The sequence below is a fragment of the Amphiprion ocellaris genome, chromosome 3 (genome assembly GCF_022539595.1).
Source record: "Amphiprion ocellaris isolate individual 3 ecotype Okinawa chromosome 3, ASM2253959v1, whole genome shotgun sequence".
In the NCBI taxonomy this organism is placed as follows: domain Eukaryota; kingdom Metazoa; phylum Chordata; class Actinopteri; family Pomacentridae; genus Amphiprion; species Amphiprion ocellaris.
In genome coordinates, this window is record NC_072768.1 from 7,533,821 (window position 1) to 7,554,561 (window position 20,741).

At 41.0% G+C, this 20,741-nt stretch overlaps 1 protein-coding gene across 4 annotated transcripts in view; it reads left to right on the top strand.

Annotated features, from left to right (window-relative positions):
• Nucleotides 1-17,100, top strand: part of mob2a (MOB kinase activator 2a) — a 73,252-nt gene extending 56,152 nt beyond the window's left edge. For all 4 annotated transcript variants that reach the window (XM_023273538.3, XM_023273537.3, XM_023273536.3 and 1 more), the window contains exons 2-5: nucleotides 7,243-7,403; nucleotides 9,107-9,200; nucleotides 14,001-14,125; nucleotides 15,286-17,100. In XM_023273538.3, coding sequence (XP_023129306.1) covers nucleotides 7,243-7,403; nucleotides 9,107-9,200; nucleotides 14,001-14,125; nucleotides 15,286-15,599 — 694 coding nt within the window. In that variant the 3' untranslated portion in view covers nucleotides 15,600-17,100. The remainder of the gene's footprint in view (nucleotides 1-7,242; nucleotides 7,404-9,106; nucleotides 9,201-14,000; nucleotides 14,126-15,285) is intronic.
• The last annotated feature ends 3,641 nt before the right edge of the window (nucleotides 17,101-20,741 follow it).

Sequence of the window (20,741 nt, forward strand, 5' to 3'; positions counted from 1 at the left end):
CCATACAAAGTAGCACAAACAGCTAACCCGGTCACGATTAATCCCTGTCGACAATCAATGCAGTTCAAGCAAAAATATGTTGAAGTGGTTATGAATGAGGTGAATGTCAACCCAGTTTACTTTAGTGTGTTTATTCTGTCTCTATCATGTGAAGAAGACGTGCAGTCATTATGAGTGTTTTCCTCCAGGGGACAGACCGTGATGTTAACACTTTGATGAAGTTCCCTCTTACCTTTCAAGTCTGTGGACAGGTGTTTTTTTTTTTTTAGGCAACAGCCAAAGGGCACATTCCTCTAAACCTATTGTGTTTTGTGAGGATATGAAGAGTAGTAGTGAGGAAAATACCTGCCAACTTAGCACCACTTTTTTCACAGATTGTGAGCAGGATGGAATGGTCACAACAGAAAGTGTTATTCTACAGTATGTTGTCATGTCTTTTGCAAGACCTGTGACAGGTAGAGGCATGCTTTTACTGCTCCTATTTTAAGTGGAAGCCCAACCTTCTTACTTAGGAAATCAGCTGGCTACAAAGAAACACACCGTTGACGTATTTGCCTGGGAGGGACACTAGGGGATTTTCACAGATTTGCCGTCTTGTGGAAAAACCGAGCAAAAAACACTTCATCAAAGTTAACGAGGATGCATAATTTGCCGTTTTATGAGGGCATGGGGGGCGCTGTAGACCTGTTTATTGCTCCACTTGTAACCTGTTTCCGCCTCCAGTGAATGGTTGAATACCCTTGGCTTGGAAACAGGTATGAATGCTGGACTGGCAAAGATAACGAAGATAGCTTTTGGCGGTTTAGACCCTTGAGAGTGAACATGTAGCCTTGTATAGTCTTGGCTGTACTCTCAGAATAGGTTGCTTGAATAGTGGGAAAAAATCGGTTCCCCGACCTTTATTGTTTTTAGGTTAAGGTAATCAGTTTGTAGAGAAATCTCATTTGGCCCTTCAGTCAAATTATCTGTCATTAACTTCTTATCGCCAAATTGATCTATGAACTAACCTTCCTCCAGAAAGACAAGGTTACATTTGCCAAGTGCTCAACCAGTGGCTGGGTCTTATCTTGTTCCAAACCCCCTTCCTGTCACACATGTGTGTTGTGATGTTGATGAAGCTCCATTATGGTGCTGGCAGGGGGTCCTTGCATTCTCTGCAGGCCTGAGAGCCACTAAATGGGATTTAGCACAGGATGACAAGGGGTAGAGGAGGTAGCCAGAACTGTGCTGGGCAGGGTTAGTAGTTGAACAAGCTTTTTTGGTGTGTGTGTGTGTGCGTGCGTGCGCATATGTTTAGGCCTGCAGCCAGGCTACATTTACTCATTTACAGCGCTGCTTTCACTCCTGGTGATGCTACTGATTAAGTGGTGGCAGCTGCGTCTTCTTTGTTTTTGTTTCCTTCTTATCTGTTCACTCCAGAACTAAAACTGCTGGGTGTTCGTGCATCAGTGCACTTTTAAAACACAGGAGCAACTGTGACAGAGCAGTTATTCTGCAGACTTGAGCAACACGAGGCTGAACCTCAGGTTTAGTCCGTCCTTAACTTGGTCTCTTTTTAGCCCTGTAATGGCTGCTGTGGTTTAGCTTTGGTGCGCTCAGACTGCCTGCTTTTCCTCTGTTTGTGGTTTTTCAGAGAAAAGAGCCCTTGAGTCTATTCAGTTTTAATCCTGAAATAGATCAGCAGGCTTGGAGAAAATGGATCCTCCTGAAGCTGCTCTTTTAACAAAATAGTAGAGTTCATCCTCGTAGTTGTTGTTTTATCATTGAAAATCAAACTGATGTGCTGTTGCTGTTTCATCACAAAATTATAACCTGTGAACTTCACAATCAGTTGACAACTTTCTGACATTCAGCTAATTCTCCTCTTCTTAATGCCTAGGTTGGCTCGATTCATTTGCTTTCTCCTGAGTAGAATACTTCTGCTGGTGCTTCTTACCTCTCATACCCATATCATAGACCCTGGGAGTGTTTTCCAGTCAAACTGTACAGTAATGGGGCCAGGTGTTGACACGAAGAGCATATCTTTGCACCTCAGAGTGCCTCTTCTTGTTGCACAGAGATAAGAAAAATGCTTTGCACTTTATTCAACTCTTCTTTTCACATGCAGTTATTTTCTGCCTCTAGCTTTATTGTATTTGCCTTGGTGCGGCGCTCCAGTGAATTAGATTTTAGATGAAACATTCAGTTTTTTTTAGTTACAGTTCTCAAAGGAAATCTTTCCAATCATTACAACAAGCAGCCATCTGGGAGAAGATGGTAGACGTCTTTATTGTCAGTGCTGCTTGTGCTTCTCACCCTAGCAGATTGCATTAACTGCATCCATATGCCAATAGTTAGATTCCCCCGCAATCCAGAAGGCCAATCCAGGCAATAGTTGTGCAATATCTGGCTTGGCTGAAGCCACGCGCTTAACAAAAGAGTTATTACATGAGTTTTGCTACTTTTTTAAAAGTTTGATTGTGTTCACATTACAGAAGGAGAGCAGTAAAAACACAGAATCCAGGACCATGTGGGTTTCAAAGCATGAAAATCACTGTTGATGGAATATATTCATGATTTGGCATGGAGGTGATAACTATGGGAAAAGTGGTCTAAATGTCACGGAAGTACTGGTGTGTGTATTTACATGAGGGGAAAAGAGGGAAAAGAAGAGCTATTTAGTAGCAAATTGTAGTATTTTAAAGAAAGCACTTTATCCAGTTCTCCAGCATAGCTGTGTAATGTGGTCCCATGTGATTCTAGGATTAATTGGAACCAGGTTCCTGTAATGAGACAGCCTTGTGGTGTACCTGCCAGAGGGCTGCTCCTCTTTATACAAAGCTTATTTTAGAACCAAGTGTATTCAGTGTTCATTTGGCACACAGTCAGTGAACGTACAGCAGCTAATATTTGCACCAGTTTGAAGCCCAGGAGATACATGTTTGACTGAACAGCCGATGCACACGTGCTCGCACAAACACAGTCTTTCAGACCAGACAGAACTTGCTTCTTCTAGATTTTCTCGGGGTCTCTGGTGGGCTCAGGCTCGTGACGCAGCTGTTGTGACCAGCTGGGTCGACCGTGAAAAGGGAAAGAGGGTTTCAGCCACAGTTGAGTGTATGTGCGTAAGTGTGTAATTGTGTGTGCACAGGTGTTTATGTGTGTGCCACAGTGTGTTTGCTGAGTAGCGGTGTTGTTGTACAAGAGCAAAGGTGGTGAGCGAAGACGGCTTGATGGTTGGGGGAGGTGGTGTTGCTGGGAAAAGTGAAAGGAGTGGCTAACGGACAGAGTTGAACAGCTGTCGGTTCAGTCACTCCACAGCACTGACCTCCCTGTCACCCGACTATACAACCCTATTTCCTTATTGTTTTTATTGCTGATAAACCACAAGCAGCCCATTCTTCCTGCTTCTCAGCCCCTACCTTAACTTAAAATTTGTTTTTGTGGCGGCTGACGAGATGTTCTTGATGGTGAACCCTTATCATAGCCTTGTTCCTGTCGGTGCCAGCCAGGCTGTAGCTCTCCCCCCGGCCTGGAGACATGTGCCTGGCCCTGGCTTCAGTTCCCCTGCACTCCCGTCTCTGGCCTGCCCTGATCTGTCCCTGATCTGGTGAGGAGAAAGAGGCATCTGCTGCCTTTTATGGCGAAGATTTGCCTTGAAGAACTTTAACAAGAACAGACAAAGCGTGTGTCTGTGTGTGTGTTGCAGAGAAGACAGACTATGTACGTATGAGGGGAGGAGTGTTGGCATAGAGGAAGTTTTCTTTATCCTAAAATAAACTAATGGCTCCAGAATTTCACCTCCCCTTACCACACAAATGTTCACAAGAAGTGGAGGAGGCGTTTGTACGGAAAATGATGAAATTACAGAGGGGCAGGAAATAGCTCGGTGAAACGGAATGTTTTCAAAAGGATCCTTTCGCAGGAGCTGACCGTTTTTTTTCTGAGAGGCTTAGCAAAGCCTTTGAAAAGCTGTGAGGGCTGACGGTATCTCTAGATGAAGGTCCTTCCTTGGTTAAAGCTCTTTCACATGATGGAACATGTAGCTCACAGCGAAAAAACCACACGGACCACATGAATCTGTCTGCGCCCTCGTGAGGAGGAAGACACTTTTTTTTGTCTGTTTTGAAGAGGAAGCAGACAGAGATTAGGAGAAATGAAAGACATTATAAATAAGCACTGGAAGGACCTTTAGATATGAAAGAAGGAACACTAATTAAAATATGAGTCAGAGTACAGGTCATGGAGTGGAGTAAATGGGAAGCTGGTGGGGCTGGATAATGGTTAGGGAGAGAAAGATGAAAAGAAAGGGTGAAGATGGGAGTGTAAGGCCTATGGCTTTTGACCCCAAACAATAGGATGTTTGGACAGGTCAGCCTGCAGCCACAAAGGGAAGGACAAATTACAAGCCCAAAGTATGACAAGATATTGCAGAAAACATAGAGAATGTGAAGAAGTGAAACAGAAAGTGGGCATTCATTTAATATTTAGCCAGCAGTGTAATATGCAGTGTCCTTGGCTTGTAAGTGAGGCCAAAACAATCTTGGATCGTGTCTAACTGGAAGAACCGAATAGCTTGATGAATGATTACCCAACAAATGAGAACCTGAGCAACGGTGTGTGTGTTTATGATTGTGCAAGTGTGAGCCCTTTACTGCTTCACGTTTTCACAGGAATCCCAAACAGTTTACAGCTGAACACGTCTCCTGACAGATAAATTAAATGACGGCGAACATGTAAAAAGGAGAAGGGGGGATCTTAAACATTTACAAAGTAAAAGGCTGCCGGCTCTGTATCCTCATGTTGACATGCCTTCCTTTTATTTGCTGAGGTGGAAAGCAGGGTGATGCTTCCTGGCGAAGGGAATTAAACTCCACTGGACTTTTGAACACAGTGCTCTGGCCAAGAGGCCTCGTGCCTCACAGTCCTGTCATGTTTTGAAAGTGTTTATTAGTTCCCATGGATATCAGCTGGGCCTGTGTCGATCCACCGCCTCTCTCCATTCCTTTCTACACCTTTGCGCTCACTCCCCCTTCCATTCTCTTCTCTCTACACCTTTGCCTAATATCTTTTGGTACATGTACACTACGAATGTAATACCTTTCTTCCTGGAGAAAACCAGCCCGTCATCGCCTGTTTCCTGCAGACTCGAGGGTTAGTTGCAGTCGAGCCCTAGTGAAAGTGAGAAGGGATTTGGCTGCTGCTGGAAAATAGTGTTTATGATCCCTGGTCATTAGTGCTGTTAGAACAGTTCTCCTCAGTCCAGGAGCCAGAGCTGCCGTCTTTCGGCGATGGCGGGGGATCAGTGAATGCAAATTGGAAGGAAAGGAGGGAAGCGAGAGCCAAGAACACATGGCTGGATCATTGTGTTTAGACAGAGGGTGTGGAGAGAGGAGGATGAGAACTAGCGATATAGTGGGCGAGTACAAGAAGGCCGGAAATGAGGGTCAACAAAAGCACAATAAATTCAGGGAGCAAACTGAAACTCCCTTGTCCTTAAGCAAACCCAAACAACAGCAGTAGAGCCAAGTGGGAGCGAAATAAAGATGCAGGCACAGTTATGAGCAGGAACAGCTGTTACAGGGTGAGGAAAAGCTTGAACAGAATACAAATCAAGCTGAATATTACCATAGTGTCAGTCCTAACACCTAGAGTCATGAAGGAGGAGAATTGTGGAGCAGTTGATTGCATTAGGCTGTATTTGGTATCAAGCTTTTCACCCTTTGACCTCTGCTAGCACTGCCTCCGCTGATACAGACGGAGAGCAGGAGCTGAGGGAGGAGAGGTTACAACCCTGGAAGTGCAGCTAGAGTGTGATATGACATCCCTGTGCTAAAACTAGCAGTGGAAGTACAAGCCACCGGGGACGGCCGTCTGCGTGGAAGTTATAGACCCTAACTTTAGGTCAGAGGTCAGAGTTAGCAACAGAGGACTCTTTGTTTGGTCTGTTTAGGCTGCTGTGAATCCAGAAAATTCACAGAAAGGTTTGGATTATTGTAATCTGTTTAAAAGAAATTCAGTCCCCCGTGTTTTACAGACCGGAGCTCAGGCTACTGTGTCTCTTGACATTCTGTCTACAAGTAGCTTTTCCATGCATATCAAATAACCTGTGCTGATTTCCTTGTTCATCAGTGGAATTTTACTGCAGCACCAACTTGTGCTGATTTCTCTTTCATATTCAGTGCCGCCTCAGCATTGGGCCAGCGCCACTTGAAAATCTGGTTGCATGCTATATGTTTTTACAGCAGCATGATGTCAGTCTGTTTGGAAATTTCCTGTGGTAGCAGTTTAGCAAAGAGCTTCTATCATATCACATTCTTTAGAGCAGGGGTGTCAAACTCATTTTAGTTCTGGGGCCAACTGGGGCCTAGTTCTTCAGCCCAATTTGATCTCCAGTGGGTCGCACCAGTAAAATCACAGCATAATAAGCTATAAATAACCACAACTCCAATTTTTTCCTATGTTTTAGTGCAAAAAAGTAAGGAAATATCTTTTTACAAAATCTCATGAACAGCCTAAAATTTCTGAAAAAAAATAAGTGCAGGTTCAACAGTATTATGCCTCAGTTTATCATTTACACATTACAACTTCCAGATCACAGAATGTCTACAAAAAGGCAAAAGTCATTTAGTCGCAGGTATCTGGAACTGAACAATTTAGTATTTTACTTGATCAAAATGACAAAAGTCAGACAAAAAAGGCAAAAAATATGACAAAGTATTACAAAAACAAGACACAAAATGACAAAAAATGGACAAATGACACAAGCGAGACAAAAAATGACATAAAATAACAAAAACGAGACAAAAAAGAACAAATAAAGTGAAACTAAATGGCAAAAATGAGACAAAAAACACAAGCGAGACAAAAAGTAAACAAAACGACAAAAACGAGAAACAAGAGGACAAAAACACGAGACAAATGACAAAAATTGGACAAAAAACAACAAAAACAAAATAAAATATGACAAAAATGAGACACAAAACGGCAAAAGAACTGCGAGCAATCTGGTATTTTACTTTATGATCAAAACAACTTGTCCTGGTCTAGAAATTATTTATAGTTTTACAAGTCGTCCTACGGGCCAGATTGGACCCTTTGGCGGGCCACTTGAGGCCCACGGGCTGCATGTTTGACACCCCTGCTTTAGAGGGTGCAGTTAACAGTAGTTTTACCGCTTGAAATATAGTTTTCCAGATCTTTTATTTCCTCTGTTTTCTTCGGCGCAGCTCCTCAACCTGTTCTCTCTTCTCTGTGTTGCAGGAAGTCAAAGACGAAGCCAAATGGAAAGAAGCCTCCGGCAGAAGAGAAGAAGCAGTACTTGGAGCCAGAGTTCACAAAAATCCGTGTGGTGGACTTCGACCTCAAGGAGCTGGTGGTGCTGCCCAGAGAGATAGACCTCAACGAATGGCTAGCCAGCAACAGTGAGTGGCTGAATGCTGTGGTAGATAATGATGGGTATGAGCAATATGTGGAACTGGACCTCAAAGAGTTCGACGGCCAACAGAAGCCTCTAATGGAGTTGCTAAACCTGTAAAATTTAGCATAAAAAGTGGGTTCATTATCTTATTTGAGACATAAAAATTCCTTTCTCAAGCTCTGTGTTCCCTCCGACTTGGATAATTTTCCTCAGGGGATTGGAATTGTCTTTCTAAGTCTGTGTGCACTTGTCATCTGGAGATAGCAAGATGTTCCAGTGGTGCGAGCGCTCCAAAACCTTAACACAATCCAGGCCTGGCACGGCATTTAGAGCGTTCCCAACAACACCACACGCCACTTCTTTAAACACCATCGCTTACTGCCTCGCTCAGCGCTGTGTTTTAACTTCTGATATTTATAGTTGTCATTATGAGCATCATTTCTGGAGTTCGGTAAACTCTTCGTGGCCTGGCTGCTGCTTGATCGATCTCATGAGACTCTTTATTTTGTCTGTCTCCTCGGCTTTGCTTTGGTTACATCTCCAGACCAGCCAGGTGCTTGCAGGGGGAAAATGAAAAACGAGCATTCTTCTTTCCCTTTTTATTTCAGACTGATACAACACTGCTATATAAAACCAGATAGGACAGGATTTCACATGTAGATGTGTTTTTCATTATAAAATTGGAAGTTATATAACCTGGCTTGTATCCACCAGTAATTAGTTTTGACTTGAAGGCAAGCAATACAGTTGTGCAATGTTTTGATTAAATAGAATTTTTTTTAACCAAATCAATCATTTATTTGTGCCAGTACGTATAAATCAACAGAACTTTAACTGAAAAATTCCAACTTAGTAGCAACTTTATCCAGCTGGAAAACTTGGGTGGGTCCAGTGTTGTTAGTGTGTCATCAGGCTCATACTATTTGGCAAAACAAGATTTGGGGAGTTGGGATTAATCAAAGTGAAAGTGATTTCATACCATACTGCCGTTACTTACTAGAGCAAGTGAAAATTTGGGTAAATTACACCAATTTTAAGCCTCATAAATATGGCTGGCAATAAAATCATGATGTTCCCGGTGTACTTTATAATACATTCAAGTGTAATAAAGTCAAATAACTCTCCAAACTGCTGGTATTTTATTAATTCCCTTCATGTTGATTCATTTCTCTTAGCTGTTTAGAATGTTGTATAATGCCCTTTTCTGTGGTAAACTCATCAACAGTGAATATTTTCTTTAATGTTCTATGAGCGGTTTCCTTCACAGCAGTCAAAGAAGACCTGCCATTTAAAGAATGTCACCATACCTGAAACATGCTGCAAGTTGGAGTACATCGAACATACAGAACAAATATTTTGCACTGTGGGAAACTTTTCTTCACACTGAATAGACCCCAGGTTTGCAGCGTAACAAATACCTGTGACAAGTTAAATCTTCACTAAAGCTGCAGCCTCCTCCCATTCTTCCATTCTTCTCTGAAGGGTCACACACTGCTGAAGGATGTGGTGACTCGATGGATTAGAGCGCATGTGACTGATGACTTGTATGCACTATAGGTGTGTCCTCGCTGACCGCAGCAGAATGTGAAAGCAAACACGCTGCTTTAATTTTCTGTCATCATTGTGACCTAAATGTATTTGAATGAACCGTTCATTCCTGTTTAGCCGCTGTTTAACATGTCGTGATCTGTCTTGTCTTTTCCACAGCGACAACATTCTTCAATCTTATCAACCTGCAGTACAGCACCATCTCAGAGTTCTGCACTGGGGACACCTGTCAAGCCATGACGGCCTGCAACACGTAAGTTATCTCCCACGCTTCTGGTTTATTCATCGCTCACCTGCCGAGCCCCATTGGTTTATTCATCAGAAATCTAGTGTCCCATTGGTTAATTCATTAAGGGATGCTTCCCCAGTCAGCGAGGGCAGACTCCAAACCCAGAGGATGTGCTCAGGTTAATTTAACTACCGATGCAGTCCATCTTGAAATGAGCAGTATGCAGCTTTAATGTACAGCAGGAGCACAAGTACACTGATTGTGGCACCTTTGGGTCTGAAAGTTTGATGGGTCTGAGCTGCTCCCGTCATATTTGTCCTCACTGTGGGCTCATTTTCACTGCAACAGAAAGTCAAAGCACAACCATGACTAGAAGTAGAGAGAACTCATGAATGTATTTGCAGTATGACGCAGTTATCATGGCATAAATCATAAAACACTGAAGTTGAATTTCTTTGATTATTGACTTCACAAGGATCATCAGAAACTTCAAACTCTATGATTTCCTAGTTTGGGGCATGAAAAAAAGGTTTAATTGTGCAGGTTTTTCAAAAAAACAAAAAACATACTTTTCAAATCCGTCAATGAATTTTGGGGTTCAGAGGGCTGAAGTTCACATTTTTAACCCTAGTTTGAAGCTCAACAGAGACTTGGTACCGATATGTGTTCTGGTAAAAGTAGAGACCACGTGCTAATAAGTGTAACGTGTGCTAGCTTCACTTTAATCCTCTGCAGTCCAGTCTGTGCATTTTGCTGCTATCTGACATCTGCTAATATAATTACACACATCACACCCACTTCCATGATACTTTGATCAAACTGTTATTAAGGAGTCTGGCCATTTGTTCCAGTAATCAGGGCCAGCTCAGGTCCTGAAAACTAAATCACACTTAAGTCAGATTCTTAGAAAAAAGAACTAGTCTGTCACGTTTTTAGAAGTATGTTGTAACTCTTTTCTTCTAAGGAGGTTAATCCCTGCTGTGAGCAGTAAAGCAGGCATACTTTCACAGTAGTTTGTTTGGGATAATGGTAACATGGAAGCGTAATCATGCCATGCTAACAGAGGGGAGGTGACTAACTGTAAGCATTTATCAAACGAGTTTTCCCTGTCCGGGTGGCGTGCTGTCTTTATGTGTGAGCCTTTGTCTTTAAAGAGAAGCCTTCGTTCCCACTGCGTATACTGAAAGCTGGTAAAACCAGATTATCCGCACTGTGACAAACCACAACATTCACTTAACAGCTCTTAGCGCACTACATGCAGTCTACAAGTGCGCACGTTCACCCATGCGCTCGCTCTGGACAAAAACTTTGGCGGTGACATCAATGACAAATGACTCTAGCGTGACAGATTTGAGAAAGGAACTAGTCACAAGTTAACCTCTCAGTCAACGGTGGCTTTTTCCACTACTGTCACCTTAAGCTACTGTTGCTAACCCACACCATGAGAAATGGAAAACGTGCCTGCAGTGTGAAGAGGAGGCAGCAGAGCAGATTATCGTGTCTTTGTTTGCATTCTGTAGTGAGCTATGCAAAGCAGCGCTAATGTCTCAATCTAAAGGAAGAACACAAAGTTGAGCTGATACTGAATAGAGTTTTCATCACAGCGTCAAGCGAGACAAAACGACAAAAACGAGAAAACGACAAAAACATGAGACAAACGACAAAAGTCACACAAAAAGCTACAAAAACGCGACAAAATATTACAAAAATGAGACACAAAAGAACAATGAGCAATTTAGTATTTTACTTTATGATAAAAAACAGTTGTCATGGTCTAGAAATGATTATAAATTTATAGTTTTACCAATTTACAATTTGCAGTGAATGTCTTCGCTGTAGTGTTTACACTTAGAGGGCCGGATTGGACCCTCTGGCGGGCCGGTTTTGGCCCGTGGGCCACATGTTTGACACCCCTGTTCTAGCCATTTAAGCTGCAGCGCCAGCCCCTCCGTTTATGATCGTACCTTCCTCCACTGCCTGCTGCCCGGCACCCCACCCTTTCCTGCCCCTTGACCTGGCAGCGGCACCCCCCTCTGTGGTGAAGCTGACGGAGCCACAGTCGCAGCAGCGTCAGTGCCCCTGCCCAAGGGCAGAACTCAGCACTATTTTTGGAAGGAAATGTTTCCATGAGCTATGAGGGAACGGAACCATTTGGTAGCTATTTAGACCCATTTTGTCCTGGTGGGTGGATAGATGTGTGTGTGTGTGTGTGTGTGTGTGTGTGTGTGTGTGTGTGTGTGTGTGTGTGTGTGTGTGTGTGTGTGTGTGTGTGTGTGTTGGAGAGCGAGACAGAAGGAAATGTGTGGTAATGTGCTCACAGCGTTCGCTAGCGTTGTGTTCTTATACAGTGGTGGAAAAAAGTTTTCAGACACCCTTAAAACTTTATAAAATCTCAAATATTATCATGAAATGTTTGTGGAAAAATCTTTGTTGTGTTTCCAAATGTGTGGCTGCATGAGACAGACAAAAGCAAATACAAATTATTTGCTTATTTGTTTATTGTTTACAAGAAAAACTAAATTCTACCAAAACGGCCCAATACTCAAAATTTCTTATTTTTGTGGAACCAATCAGTTTTAAGTTTTTAATGACCTTTTTTAGGATTTGTTTAGTGTTATGGCCGTGACTTTACTGAAAGAAGTTACACTTGAAGACCTAAGAGTGATTCTTAATGCAAGATTTTGCAAATGTATGGTTTGTCCGACAACTTTTTTCCACCACTATAGCTGGTTCCATTTGTGATTTGGTTGAACAAACAGATTCATGAAACCCCTTAAGCTTCTCATCAAATATTTAATTTTTTAATAGCACTGTGCCAAACGTGGTGTAGTTATTTAGCTAAAAACAAACATGTAATCGCTGACAAAACTTTTTTTTCAGTTTATTTGGTTTTCAACGGGTTTTAAACTGCAAATATAGAAACAAAACAAAGGCATAGAGAACAGAAAAATCTCTCCACATAACACCAAACACTGCATTATTAAAAAAAATATAAATATGTAAGTTTTGTACTGAAATAGAACAGGAAGTAAACAACATACAGACGACGCATTTACCTATTGCCCTCCAAGGGCAAAGAAGTAGGCCGAAGTATTTGTAGAAAAGAATGCAGAACTTTCCAAAGTCTAGAGAACTTGCTGATTTATGGTTTAGATCAGGGGTGTCAGACATGCGGCCCGTGGGCCAAAACACGCCCTCCAGAGGGTCCAGTGCAGCCCGTAGGACGACTTTGTAAAGTGTAAAAATTACACAGAGGACATCATCTGCAACTTGTAAATTTGTATAACAAAAAATTAAGAATAATTTCTAGACCATGACAAGTTGTTTTGATCATAAAGTAAAATACTAGATTGCTCATGGTTCTTTTGTCATATTTTGTCTTATTTTTCTTGTTTTTTTGTCTGACTTTTGTCATTTGTCTCATGTTTTTGTCGTTTTATGTTTCCTTTTTGTCTCACTTGTGTTTATTGTCTTATTTTTGTTATTTTGTGTTTTGCTTTATTCACATTTGTTTCGTTTGTCGTTTTGTTTCACACTTTTGTTATTTTTTGTCTTGTGTTGTTTGTCCATTTTTTTTTGTCGCCGGTCTGCTTGAGATCAAATTGGGCTGAATGTTGTCCCTGAACTAAGATGAGTTTGACACCCCTGGTTTAGATCTTGAATCAGTTTCTGCAAAAGGACTTTCATTCTTAATGCAGTAGTTGGCGATTAAACGGTGTGAATATGTCAAAAGTATGCAGTAAGACATATCAAAAACCAATTAAGGAAATTGAAAAGACTGAATTAAGTTTCAAATCTTCACCAAAGTGCAGTCTTAGCCCTGTTCATAAATAGTAAGTAAGCTTCGCTATGTGGTTGTGTTTTATGCTATATATGGCCATGGTTGTGTTGTGTCTGTATGCAGCAGTGAAGGCATGTTTGTAGTCCACTCAGTACCTCTCCCACACAAACACACCGTCTAACGCTGTGTGACTAAGTGTACTGTAAGAGTCTGGTTCTGGTGTGTGGTCAGTTATGTGGACTCTTTACATTCCTCAGGATTTGTAATGTCTATAACAGCAACACGTATACCTACATTTTTTGTTTTATCTGCTTATTAACTGACTTTTCAAGCTGGCTGAGATCATCTTCTGTCTCTGCGGTCAGTTTCCTGGTGGTGTTTCAGCATCTCGTCTGCTGCTCATTCATCTATCTCTAAGGTGTCTGCTGACCTGCTAGCGTGACTCGCTCCGTGCTGCCAACCTCCTGTTTGACCTTTTGTTAACTATGCTTCCAAGCCGCCCGCTTACAGTCCAGTTATGTGGGTCAGCCCCTACGGAAATGTTTGACCAGCGGCGGAACTGAGGGGGGGATCAGTGTCCCGTCAGCAGTGGGGAATTTGGCCCAACACGGAAATTAAAGCTGGAGGGCACGAGGTCCGCTGCAGTTAAAAAATGTAAACTTGATACCTGCTTTGAGCGTGTAGTTAGTTTGTAGTACCGCTGGACCTTTCATTCAGAAAGTGAGACGTCATTAGGAGAATGGGTTTTCCATGAATGAGGAAACACAGCAGGTGATGTTTCATAGGTCAATAACGCCTCAGAGGCCACTTGTGTGTTGCTTTACTTCCTGCTTCTTGTTTTTTTTTTTATTCCAGGAAATACTCTTGTACACGCCTGCAACCTCAGCCACAAAAATTCCTTTGAAGACATTCATAATGATTAATAAGAGCCCAGTTGTGCAAACATATCCTGTTCTTCCGTAATGTTGTCTTGATGTTATTGTGAAACGTGTGACAACAGGGAATGTCTGACATGTTTTCTCCTTCCTGTCTTTTCCTTCTAGAATATACTACTGGTATGACGAGAGGGGAAAGAAGACGAAGTGCACTGCTCCACAATATGTCGACTTTGTAATGAGTCTTTGTCAGAAACTGGTCACAGATGAGGAAATCTTTCCAACAAAATATGGTGAGTTTCCTCCTTTTTCCAAGCAAGAGAAGCTTCTCAAGTTTTTTAGAAGTGACTGATGTTGTGCTGCCCCCTGCTGCCTCAGGTGGAGTAAAGCGCTGGTCCAATGAGTAAATCAGGAAGAAATAGAAGACTTGTATCCATTAGAGGATAAATCGAGTGATATTCTTATATTTTATGTCATAAAAATGTCAAAACCAGCAATGAAATATTGTGACTACCATAGACCTCCACTGTTGTGCAGAAACTACTAGCACAGACACCAGAGTTTATTCTAAGATAATCTAATAAACCAGACCAGCTAGTATTAACACATATAAATCTCATACTGCTTAAATCGCACTTTTATGTTGTCTTTAAAGTGTAGAAGTTTGGTTAAATACATCTGAAACAAATACAAATTCAGTGGTTGCAATTAAAAAACAGGCATAAAAGTTGCTGAACTCCCAAACTCTCTGAAGGCAAATTACTATCTGAAAGCAGCCAAGAGTTGTTTAAAAAGAATTAGAACCAATTATAAGTCCCTCCAGGATTTCCTGGCCTAAAGTGCCTGAATTTGCGGCAGCTTTTCTAAAAACCTGCAACGCAAGATGCGATGTTTTAAGCGTATTTGTTGCGATGAAATTGCAGGAGACAGTGACAATTGCTGAAAAGTTGCATTTTTTCAGCTTTTAGAACATGTTTCAGCATTTTTCAAACATCTTCATGCTGAATTCATTTTGAGACTAATTTTCTTTTTTTTAATCCCACAATGATGACAAGGATTAATAATCTGTTACAGAAAATAGTCCAGAGAAATTTCCTCATTGAATAACTTAAGCTAAAAACTATAGTTCCAAGTAGGAAATAAGAGCCTCTTCTGAAAGCTCAGAGACCCATTGGTGGAAATTAGCTTAGAATGAGGTCTTCATAGCTACATAGGTAGTGGTTCTCATTGCACAGAGCCTGCCGAGTTCCTCCAGCAGCCAAGAAGGGAAAAAACCAAACACTGGCTCTAGAGAGGGACTTTCACACATGCTTTAGGTTCCATTACATGCACGGTCTTTACATGGGGTTTGTTGAGAGTAAATAACTGAAATCTGTCCAACAACACCAGACTTAACCTTTGTGATCATTTCAGCTCATAAACTGCTTCTCTTTGCTCTTTTTCCTCCCTTCAGGCAAAGAGTTCCCCAACTCCTTTGAGTCCTTGGTAAAGAAGATCTGCCGGTACCTGTTCCACGTGCTGGCTCACCTCTACTGGGCGCACTTTAAAGAGACGGTGGCTCTGGACCTGCAGGGCCACTTGAACACTCTGTATGCACATTTCATCGTTTTCGTAAGGGAATTCAACCTGGTCGACCCCAAGGAGACCTGTATCATGGACGACCTGTCCGAGATCCTCTGCACCCCCGCCCCGCCGCCCGCCCCGGCCCCCTCCGCCCCCGCCTCGGCGCCCTCCCCCTCTTCACAAAACCACGTGACGGAGAGATGAGCGGCGGCGGCGGTCAGACGGCAGCCCCGGGGGTGATAGAAGATAAGATAGAGGCGAGAAGGAAAGACAGCCTGGCCCCCTTCCTCGGTGCAAGCAGGACTTAAGAGACCTTCCGCTACCCTTATATCTCGCTACGACACCAACCAACCAGCCGGAAGGAAAAAGGGGGGGAGGGTTTTCAGGGGGGTTTGGGGTGGCGGGGAGGGGTTTGTCACGCCAGCAGGAATTGGCGTGAGCGTTCCTCCCAGGGGCAAATCCCTCCCATCTTCTCTGCAATTTAAACTAGGAACAAAAACGTATGTGTATTGTTTTATTTTTTTTGGTTTTTATTTTTCTTCTTTTAAGTTTTTTTTTTTGTTGAAGTTTTATTCAGTTTTAATTTTTTTTTGTCGTTGTTTGAGGAGGGGGGTGCAGCCTCCCTCTATCCTCTACCTAACATACAGTACAGGAAGGGGGCTCTGCTTTGCTTCGACCTACTATTGTACAGTGCTGTTAATGTGTGGAGAAGAGGCGTCTCTGCTCGCCTGCTGGCCTCGACTTTGCCTCCTCCGGCAGCGGGAGGCGGCCTGCAGGCGTCCGGCCACCACGCCGGCCAGTAGGGAGCCACGTTACTGCCTGACGGGGCGATACTAGCCAATCACTGTTTGGGTTGTTTATGTGGGGGGGTGATTTAAAGCGCTTCCTACTCAGGACCTAAGAGAACACGTCACTGCTGCCAGAGAGGAGTCACTCTCATCTTCATTCTCTGTCCCTTGTTCACCAGACCGCTCAGTCCTCCGTACGACCGACGTGTTTAACTATAGTCACATACTCACCTGGTGAACCTCTAACAAAGTCCCAGAGCTTACCTGTAGAGGGCAGCAAACATGTAGAGAATGCCACAGAAACAAGGAGACAGAGAAGGAAATCTAAAAAGATTGTATGCTAGATATTTAATCTGATCAGAGAATAGATGCTATGAGACAGACTGGTGCCTGTACGAGGGGAATCAGAGCTGTTTTGCTGGTGTTAAACTACCGACACCACCTCCATCACCCCCCACTCCAGCAGCACAGAAGGACAAAGACATGAGGTAATGTCTGCAGGCTCGAGCAGAAAGAGAGATGGAGTGAGAACAGAGGGGTGAAGCTGCTCTCACCAGTACGCCCAGTACAAAACTAAAACTCTCACCAGTCCCTTTAAAATTTGCTTTTTAAAAAGATTATCAGAGGAAGTTTATTTGGGAAATGATAACAACAATGGTATCATTACACGTGTATAGAAAATGCACAGTCTGCTTGGACTTTACTGTACAAAGAATCACAAGCGGGTTCTGTCAGACATAGCCTCTGTTTGGAGGAGGATTGGATTTATAATTCTCCTTTTTTATTTATTTTATTTTTTTTTGCAGGGTTCTTCAGTTCTGGCTCTCGTTTTTATGTATTTTAATTATTAACTAAGTTAAAAGCAATTTAATATTTTAAGCTCTGCGGATTATAATCTAATAAAAGAGAGAAATGCCGCCCTGTGTCTGTGTCTTTTGTAAGAATGTGTTTGTGGAAATGCTGTGTCTTTAAATAATTTGCTATTTTTATTTCCGAACTCAACCAGTTTTACAGAAGAGGGTCAGTTTCTGCGTTCAGCTTCATGATGGATCTCTGGAGGAGCTTTGAGGAGATGAATGATTGGCGATGCCTCGTTTTCACTTTCTAGTTTTTAATAATTCTAACTGAAGGTGTGGAAGATGCTGTTGGTTCTATTCTGGGAGTAGCAAGAGAGCTGCACAGATTTGACCTTTATTTCTTTAATCTTTCTCTCGCAGATAGAAAAGAATTAGGTGATTGCAGATACAGAGCTGTGAGAATTAAAATGATGAGAAACTGCCAAAAACAGAATCTTTCTGAAGAATCTTTAGAAACTGTCACCATTGCAGCTTCTTCCCTGTCCAATAATGACTTCAGCCTCTTAAAATGAGTCAAGTTAAAGTAAGGATTCACTGAACTTTACATTAATCATTCTCCTTTATTATTCTTAGACACATGGGGCCACTCTTAATTTAAAAAACAAGACAATTCACTCTGGACACCTGGACTCACATCCGACATCTCATAATCATCAGAGCATTCTGTCTCGGTATGGAAAACCAAATGGGCCATAAATCAGCACTTCACAAATGTGTCGTTTGAAAACAACAAAAATGGAGTAAAAAACAGCAAATAAACTGTCAGGGTGCTGCTTTTTATGCTGTAGAATTTAAAAAGTGTCAAAAGTGCTGCTTCAAGAAATGCAAAATTCATCACAGATCTCCTTTGCTGCCAAACAAATGTATTTTGTAAACTATTCATGTTTTTTGACAGTTTTTAACTAATGTTTTGAATAATTTACTGTTAATATACAGATTTCCCTGTTTTTTAAAATTACATACAGTAACTAGAAAAGCAATCAGAGAGTGCAGTACTCCGCCAAGGCTGCTCAGTTCACAAAAACATAGTTTAGACAACATACTAAACTATGATGTTTTTTTCTACATTTTGGATGACAAACTTAACTATGACGTTTTAGTGACATTGAGGACGACATATTAAACTATGACATTTTTGTCATATTTTGGATGACATACTAAACTATGACACTTTTAAAAAAGTTTTTTGGGCCCTTTTGTTGGTTTTATTTAATAGGTAAGTTGAGAGGGAGACAGGAAAGCAGTGAAGACCTGCAGTAAAGGGCCATGAGCTGCATCTCTGACGCATTCCTCTTTATGAGTCACCCTCTCAACCAGTTGAGCTACCTGGGCACCCTTTTTCAATTTGTTGGACGACATACTAAACTATGACATTTTAATGACATTTTGGACGACATACTATGATGTTTTAATGATATTTTGGACGACATACTAAACTATGACATTTTTATGATATTTTGGATGACATACGGTTTTATTCAATAGGTAAGTAGAGACTAAGATAGGACAGCAGAAGATCTGCAGTAAAAGGCTTTAAGCTGGAATCGAACCTGCATCTCTCACACAGTCCTGTTGACGAGTCGGCTTCTCAATCAGTTGAGCTTCCTGAGCACCTGTTCAGCACATTTTGGACGACATACTAAACTATGACGTTTTTTTTCATATTTTGGACAACATACTAAACTATGACGTTTTAGTGACATTTTGGACGACATACTAAACTATGACGTTTTTGTCATATTTTGGACGACATACTGAACTATGACGTTTTTGTGACATTTTTGATGACATACTAAACTATGACTTTCTTTCGACATTTTGGACGACTTTTCACTATGAAATTTTTTGCGCCAAAATTCATGATGATTTTTTTTCAAAGAAAACCTTTCTGGAGTGTTTTTCACGGCCTCCTTTACATTATTTCATCATATGGCACGTTTTTACAACATGCTGAAAAATCAAATTTTTTTTTCGACATAGTAAGTAAGGCGTTTTCTTGCGCCAAAATTCAAGATGATTTTTTTTTCAACGAAAACCTTTCTGGAGTGTTTTTCATGGCCTCCTTTCCATTATTTGATCATATGGCACGTTTTTCCAACTTGTTTGAAAAATCCCATTTTTTTTCAACATAGTATACTATGGCGTTTTTTTGCGCCAAAATTCATGATTTTTTTTCAAAGAAAACCTTACCATAGAGTTTTTCATGGCCTCCTTTACATTATTTCATCATGTGACACGTTTTGACAACATGTTGAAAAATCTTAATTTTTTTTCGACATAGGCGTAAGGCGTTTTTTTGCGCCAAAATTCATGATGATTTTTTTTTCAAAGAAAACCTTTCTGGAGTGTTTTTCACAGCCTCCTTTACATTATTTCATCATATGGCATGTTTTGACAACATGTTTGAAAAATTGCATTTTTTTTTCGAAATAGTATAGTAAGGCGTTTTTTGTGCCAAAATTCATGATTTTTTTTTCAAAGAAAACCTTACCATAATGTTTTTCATGGCCTCCTTTACATTATTTCATCATTTGGTATGTTTTCACAAGATGTTGAAAAATGACATTTTTTGACATAGTATAATATGCTGTTTTTTTTGCGCCAAAATTCATAATGATTCTTTTTTCAAAGAAAACCTTTCTGGAGTGTTTTTCATGGCCTCCTTTACATTATTTCATCATGTGACACGTTTTGACAACATGTTGAAAAATCGCAATTTTTTCGACATAGTATAGTAAGGCGTTTTTTTTTGCGCCAAAATTCATGATGATTTTTTTTCAAAGAAAACCTTTCCAGAGTGTTTTTCACAGCCTCCTTTACATTATTTCATCATATGACACGTTTTTACAACATGTTTGAAAAATGGCATTTTTTTTCGACATAGTATAGTAAGGCGTTTTTTTTGCGCCAAAATTCATGATGATTTTTTTTTCAAAGAAAACCTTACCATAGTGTTTTTCACGGCCTCTTTTACATTATTTCATCATGTGACACGTTTTGACAACATGTTGAAAAATCGCAATTTTTTTTCGACATAGCATAGTAAGGCGCTTTTTTGCGCCAAAATTCAAGATGATTTTTTTTTCAACGAAAACCTTTCTGGAGTGTTTTTCACGGCCTCCTTTCCATTATTTCATCATATGGCACGTTTTTCCAACTTGTATGAAAAATCCCATTTTTTTTCGACAGAGTATAGTAAGGCGTTTTTTTTGCGCCAAAATTTATGATGATTTTTATTTTTTTTAAAGAAAACCTTTGTGGAGTGTTTTTCATGGCCTCCTTTACATTATTTCATCATATGGCACGTTTTGACAACATGTTTGAAAAATCGCAATTTTTTTTCGACATAGTATAGTAAGGCGTTTTTTTGCGCCAAAATTCATGATTTTTTTTCGAAGAAAACCTTTCCAGAGTGTTTTTCACAGCCTCCTTTACATTATTTCATCATATGACACGTTTTTACAACATGTTTGAAAAATCGCATTTTTTTTCGACATAGTATAGTAAGGCGTTTTTTTGCACCGAAATTCATGATTTTTTTTTTCAAAGAAAACCTTTCTGGAGTGTTTTTCACGGCCTCCTTTACATTATTTCATCATATGGCATGTTTTGACAACATGTTGATAAATCGCAATTTTTTTTCGACATAGTATAGTAAGGCGTTTTTTTTGCGCCAAAATTCAAGATGATTTTTTTTTTCA